Genomic DNA, 6,438 nt, shown 5'->3' with positions numbered 1-6,438 from the left:
GGGGAGCGGGGAGGTGCGGGCAGAGGGGAAGCGGGGACACCACGGAGCGCGGGACCGGCAGGTGGCGACCACCCGGTGGCGCTACGGGCCTGTCCCAGCTGGAAGCGCCGCCGTGCCCGCGGTGAGCCAGCCTTCCTGCCCTCGGGAATTCATCCCTGCGACCTTTGGCGTTCCGGGTTCCTCCTCCAACTCTGTTCACCTTCACTCGGAAACCTTGGGAGAGATGGATCGCACTCCGTGCCGCGGCGTTTCGCCGCGGTTGCGCTGCGGTTGGACGGCTCGCTCGATAAGGATTTATTTCTAGCAGTGGGAGAGTTTGGAGCTTGGGGAAATGGGATGGGTTTTGGTAACGTCTCTCAAGGGTGCCAGAGTTTTTACTCTGTTTTGTTTTTTTTTTTGAGTATCATTTGAGATGGGAAATTTGGTTCTTAGTGGAATTCGGTAATTTAGCTGTGTGATTTCACTGACTTAATGATTAAAATAGTAATGCACACATTTAATGTCCCACAAGCTAAAAATAATTTCTGTTCTGCAGTTATAAACGTTGGCGAAATTTCAGCTTGTTCAAAATCAGCAGCAAAGCTCTGTCTTCAGTGGGACAAGGGGCTGACTGACAAATCAGAATTGCAAAAGGTAAAAAACATCCATCAATTATAAATTCCCAGTCCCTGTGACTTCTTAGATGGGCTGTCACGATGGCGGCTCCTTTTGTTGTTACACGATTTGTTTTTTGGCAAAAATTCCTAATCTGCACTCCCCAGATTTTCTACTTACCTAAATATCTTTGAGTACAAACTAAGATGAGAATTGTGAGTTGCATTCTGTCAGTATCTCTAAAAGATAAAAGTTTTATCAAAAGATAAAACTATATGTAGAAATTCATTCTTTCAATGTACCCGATGCTGAAAAATATGTCCCAAGAAGGGAGATCAGCTACTGGCCACCCCTACACATTTGGAAATGTATCTCCCAGCTGTGTCTGAGAGGCAGAGTGGCAAATTTGTGGAGACACTTCAATGTTATTACAGATGTTCTTTGATCCAGAAGGAATAAAGATAGTTGGTTTTAAATCTTTATTGAACAACTAACAAAGTAAAAATAATTTGTGTTCAAAATAGTGCAAGGTACACAATAATGTAAAATAAATTTAAATGAGAAAGAGTTTTGTGCTGTAACAACTGAACATGTAAAATGGGATATCAAGGCTATGTGCTGGCAGTGTGACCCACTCAAGACACTTAAACTCTCTCCAGACCATTTGCTTAACTCTTGGAAAAAGGTAATTTTACCTAATATTCAGTCAGTATTGTAGCCTTTTCTGCCTCTGTGTGTTTGTAGCTTATATGTGACCCCAGGAAAAGACACTCAGGGACTCGAGTGAGTGGAGTTACCTTGGGCAAAGTGGTAACAAACAGTGGGGCTTGGAAAAGCACTACAGGGAGTTTGCCAATAATCGCCCATGAATGTGGGCTCAAGTGCATTAATTCCTCCAAGTGAAAAGGTCAGGAGAAGGCTGTGACCACAGAGTGAATTCCACACAGTAGTCTTCTAGTGAGGGTGCCCTTGAGGACACTTCTTTGGGTTTGGACATGCTGATCTCCAGACACCCAACCAACCCTAACAATTCTGATTCTGTGATTCCCTGCTGGTGCCACCACTAACATCCACTTTCCAGTGTCATTCCCAAAGACAGGTTTGTCCAGAAAGATGTTGCCATGTACAATGAGGCCTGAAAAAAATGTCCTTTGAAAGAACAAACCCTGAGATGCTCTTCTGGGTTTTTTGTGGCCACAGTGGAGAGGATGAGAGACAGAACAATTTCCACTTGGAAACTTTTAAGGACATTGAGAGCAGGCAACCATAGGCAGTTCTTATGGCAAGCATTTACAAGGATTCCATTGTTTAACCTCTTTGAAAGCCTCTGGGGCTGTAACTCATAATTTCAGTTAAGATCGTCTCTCCTGAACTTCCAGTTTGGATGCTATGTTTAGGGTACTGATGCTACACTAGCTATTCAGAGCTGTCCCAGGTTGTGTGTTTGGATTGTTTGGGCACTGCTTTGGTAGTATAGATACAGAGAGTGTGGATCAACAAGCATTCAGGAGAAAAAGATAATTTGCAAAGTTTCTATAGGAGCTGTTGCCCTTAACCTATTCTACATTCATCTTTGATATATTGTTTTTCAGAATGTGATTGGAAAGCTGGGAAGGCAGAAGCAGGTTGTACTTCCTACATTGAGAAACATGGATAGACTCATCCTATACACAACTGACAGGTATTGTTAAAACTGAGACCATACTCACAAGCACGTGTGCTCTCAGAAGAAGCAGCATGTGGACAAGAGCTTATTATCTACAGTAACTGGTTGATTTCTCTTTTCTTTTTCAGAGGATAGAGGCTGGGGAAACAGCTGCTTGTGAGTTTATCTGGAATTAACAGAACTGTCTTTAGAGGCAGAGGGTCCAGAACGTGTTCTGGCAAAGGAAAAGGGAGAGAAAAAGACTTAAATTCTTAGAGTGTGTAGATACATTTGGTTAGAAGATGAACATGAGAAGTCTGAGAAACAGACATGGCACTACTTCATGGAAAAATTAGAGGCAAGTAGGTCTGGCTCTGAAAAATGTAAAAGTCAGTTTTTTTGTTATGTTGGACTTTGTTAAATGCTGTAAACCATGGAGGAAGCTGTAACTATGTTTCAGGTCATCAGCTTTTAAAAGGTGAAGGTTGTTGTACAAGTAGGTCAAACATTACTAGTAGTACATGAAGTAGTTTTATACAGCACTAGTTTAGAGTTCAGTTAGTAGCTTTGCTCTGGTCACACTTAGTGGGCTGTATTTTAATACTGAGAGGGAAGGATTCCATTGCTCTTATTCATGTTGAGTTGCAGTCACTGGAACTAATTGTTGAATAAGGTATGCTCAGCATGAGGATGGGTGATGGAATCTAGCCCAGATGGAAATATCTTTTAGTCCCCTGCTGTATTAGAGAGCAGCAATCTCAACGCAGGCAAAGCTAGCATGATTCTAAAAGTGCTTTGAGCCATTCCTATGGCACATGACAGTACTTTTATAGATGAATACAGAGGTTGTTTTAAAGTGGTTGTGTTCCCCATCTCTACCCCAAAGCTGAACCACATTCAGAGAAAAGACTGGGAAAACATCTGCATTGTTATTTTCTGTCCCATGTTACAACACCAACAGAAGGTGGGCTTTGCAGAAATTGCTACTTAACTGTAGCTGTATCAGTTTACTAAAAATGTTTCATTATGAAGTGTTTTAGAGTAATGCAGTTTTCTGGCATTTATTTTCACTCTGTCATACTCTTCCATCATGCACAACTTCCTCAGATGCAGAAAAATACTGGCACAATTTTGTATACATATGCAAAATCTTTTGGAGAAGAATACCAGCATGCCTGGGTGGTGAATTGAGGAATACACTGGAGATACAGACATGGAATTGAATTTATTTTCAAGCAAAACAGGAGTATCAGCTAAAGTATTACACAAAAGTGTGAGGCAATCTTCCAATGAATCAAACCCCAACTGCATAAAGATGTATATAATGACAAAAAATCCCTAACTGCAGGCAGCTGATCTAGCCACTCTTCTTAGGTGACCTTGGGAGCCAGGGTACAGAATGAGGCACTCCGGCAGGGGACTAATGAGAGGAATTTGGACACCTCTGCACTTGAACCAAGCTGGCTAACACTGCCCTAACTGAAAGGCAGAACTAATGAATAGCCGTTCTCTCTGATGCAATTCTAGCTAAGTGTGCTGTTTTTTCACTAGGATCTCATGCCCCTACTTGGGACCAAACAGGGAATATAAGAAGTAGCAGGAGTGCTACAGTAATGCCTTTAGTGAGCTAGCTGAGATAGGGCTCTGTATCATAATTAAAGCAATCATTCTACCTTAAGTCTGGACAAAGTCCTAGAGCTACTCTCTTTGGTGACACTTGCAAAATATGCCCTAGAACCTCTAAAGTTCTCATCTAATGGGAACTCCTAATTTCTCTCTCATCTGCTTTCTGAGGATGACAAAAGCCAACTAGGCAATAACTGTAGAGAAATCAGCACATTTTCTTATTCCCACTGTTAAGGAAATGTTTGCATCCTTCATCCTGAAGTATACCACTAGAAATAGCTGATTAGTAAATGCATTACACTACTTCTTTAAATTGCTACTATGATAGAAATAAGACAAAAAACTCATTGTTTTTGAACAAGTATTTTTAAAAAGTTCATTATTTTACTATATTTGTTAGTAATTTAAAATACTGAGTAGTAAAATATTCAGTAATATAAAACTAAATATTTGTATTTTTTGCCATGTAAAAGTTTCCTTGCATTAAAGGTGCAGTGATTTCTTTTTTATTTGTTTTAACAAAATTTATACATATTCTTAAAATAATTTGCACTAACTGATCCTATTAATCATTTAAGAGAAAGAAGAAGCTTAAGAACTTTTGGCTTCTAGGAAGAATTGCATAGATAAATGTGACAATCTAGCTGGCAACCTTGCTATCATTTAAAGCAAATAGTGGTACGGGCTAGATTTTGAGCTGTGACTCAGCACAGGATGAGGGGATGGGATGTAAAGCAGGAGGAGGGACAGAGCATTGTGTCTCCTGAGTTTTGGTCCCATCTCCACCCTCAGGACAGGTTTGCCTGAGGAGCTGCCCTGTAGCTGCAGCAGCCTGAGCATTAAAGGCCCTCCCTGCCCTGCTTCACCTTTGCTCCTGTGCCATCGTTACACTGTGGCAGCATGGTGGTGCAGTGTATGGTTGCATATATTGGCCCTATGCCATTTCTGTGCTGGGAGCATTCTCTCTGGGGTCGCTTCAGACCTTCTGCAGCTCCTGTGCACTGCTGGAGAGGCGGGCAGGGGCTGCAGTGATCACTGGACTCTGGCTCTATGCTGGTCCTGAACTCTTTCTGCAGCCGGTCCATAAAATAGTCCCCAAGACTATTTCTGCCATCCTGGGAACAGTCAAGCCTGCGAGCATTGGTCAGCAGATCTCCCATCAGCTTGATCTTCTGGATTTTGGGCCCAATAAATTGTTTCTTGATAGTGCTTGCACTATGAGGGTCTGCATTTTCAACACTTAGGGCATAAAGCTCTTCAAAATATCGTAGCATAGTTTTCCATTGTACCATTGCTAGTTCCAGGGCTTTCATCAGACCGACTGCATAATCACAGTTTGGTTTCTGAAAACAAAGACAGAGTTGTATTTACTCAAAAGAACAGCTCATGTATCTGTATTCATCAATGGATTCCTGCAACTTAACCTGGTGCTCTAAAAAAGTTGTACTAGGATTTTGCAACAACTGCTTCCACTTTGGTGCATCTATTGTTTTTTGCAGGCTTTAAACATAAGTGGAAGAATCCAAGCACTTCTTCAAGGAACAGAATTACATAGCAGCAGCTATGCCTGAAGAGGGTTCTTACACCAGGAAACCCAGTCACAGAATGGTTGGGGTTGGAAAGGACCTTAAAATCATCTTGTCCCAACCCTCTGCCATACTCCACTAGACCAGGCTGCTCAAAGGCCCATCCAACCTGGCCTTGAACATTCCCAGGAATGGGGCATTCTCTACTACTTTGGGCAAATTTTTCTAGTGTGTCTAGTTCATCCTCACAGTGAAGAGGGACTTCCTAATATCTAGCCTAAATAACTGCCCTCTTTCAGTTAAAATTTGTTATTCCTCATCTTAACACTGCATCCTCTGACAAAATGTCCTTCTCCCTCTTTCCTGCAGGCCCCCTTTAAGTACTGGAAGTCCTAAGCTCACCCTTGATGCAAACTGAGTATTAAGAAAGATTTTTACAATAGTCTTTTTACTCTCTACAGCTTAACTGCTACAATGGACAAAAGAGGAACATTCTGTATTAACTAATTTGGTAGAGGAGAAGCAGCCTCTTGGTCTTAAACAAATGAGGTGGGTTATTTTTTCCTGAAAACATTTGAGTTATTCCTTTGTACCTTTGCAAGCTCGTTAGATGTTCAGACAGTTCAAATTCTGTTATGAGCTGTAATTTAGGAAATTAACTACTGCCCCAAGCTGGATGGTTCTCCTTCTAGTCATGTCTAAGCTTCCAATTAGGTTCAGTGTGAAGGAGACAAGTGGGCTGTTTCAGCCCAATTTAAGGAGCCATAATCCATTACAGCATAGTGGAAACAGCAGTGTCCAGCTGAGTAAAAGAAAAGGGGAACACTGTTCTTTTGGGCTGGAAAGCAACCCCATAGAGTTAGGACTGTATGTCTGACAGTTTCTAGGCATCACAATCAAGAACAAAACCATGTACACAAGTATGCCAGACAAATTATATATGGAAATCTAATAGTAGGTGAATGCAGAGATCTGAATTACCAACAATATAATTCAGTAAGTTAAATGGATCATAGCTGCTTGAAAATTTGTTGACTACTACCCACC

At 41.5% G+C, this 6,438-nt stretch overlaps 1 protein-coding gene and 1 long non-coding RNA gene across 2 annotated transcripts in view; one reads left to right on the top strand and one right to left on the bottom strand.

The window, feature by feature from the left end:
* The first annotated feature begins 537 nt into the window (after positions 1-537).
* Positions 538-2,399, top strand: LOC115948472. Its single transcript, XR_004082302.1, has 3 exons — positions 538-633; positions 2,187-2,275; positions 2,389-2,399. It is a non-coding gene; the product is annotated as an uncharacterized LOC115948472 (long non-coding RNA).
* Positions 2,400-3,445: 1,046 nt separating this feature from the next.
* LOC102036895 (ferritin light chain-like) overlaps positions 3,446-6,438 on the bottom strand; it is an 11,559-nt gene continuing 8,566 nt past the window's right edge. The window contains 2 exon segments of the mRNA XM_031061359.1: positions 3,446-5,248; positions 6,428-6,438. The exon segment at positions 6,428-6,438 is cut by the window's right edge and continues 135 nt beyond it. Of these exon segments, the coding sequence (XP_030917219.1) occupies positions 4,705-5,248; positions 6,428-6,438 (555 nt within the window). The 3' untranslated portion in view covers positions 3,446-4,704.

The sequence above is a fragment of the Geospiza fortis genome, unplaced genomic scaffold (assembly GCF_000277835.1).
Source record: "Geospiza fortis unplaced genomic scaffold, GeoFor_1.0 scaffold327, whole genome shotgun sequence".
In the NCBI taxonomy this organism is placed as follows: domain Eukaryota; kingdom Metazoa; phylum Chordata; class Aves; order Passeriformes; family Thraupidae; genus Geospiza; species Geospiza fortis.
This window is presented reverse-complemented; position numbering and strand designations above follow the sequence as displayed.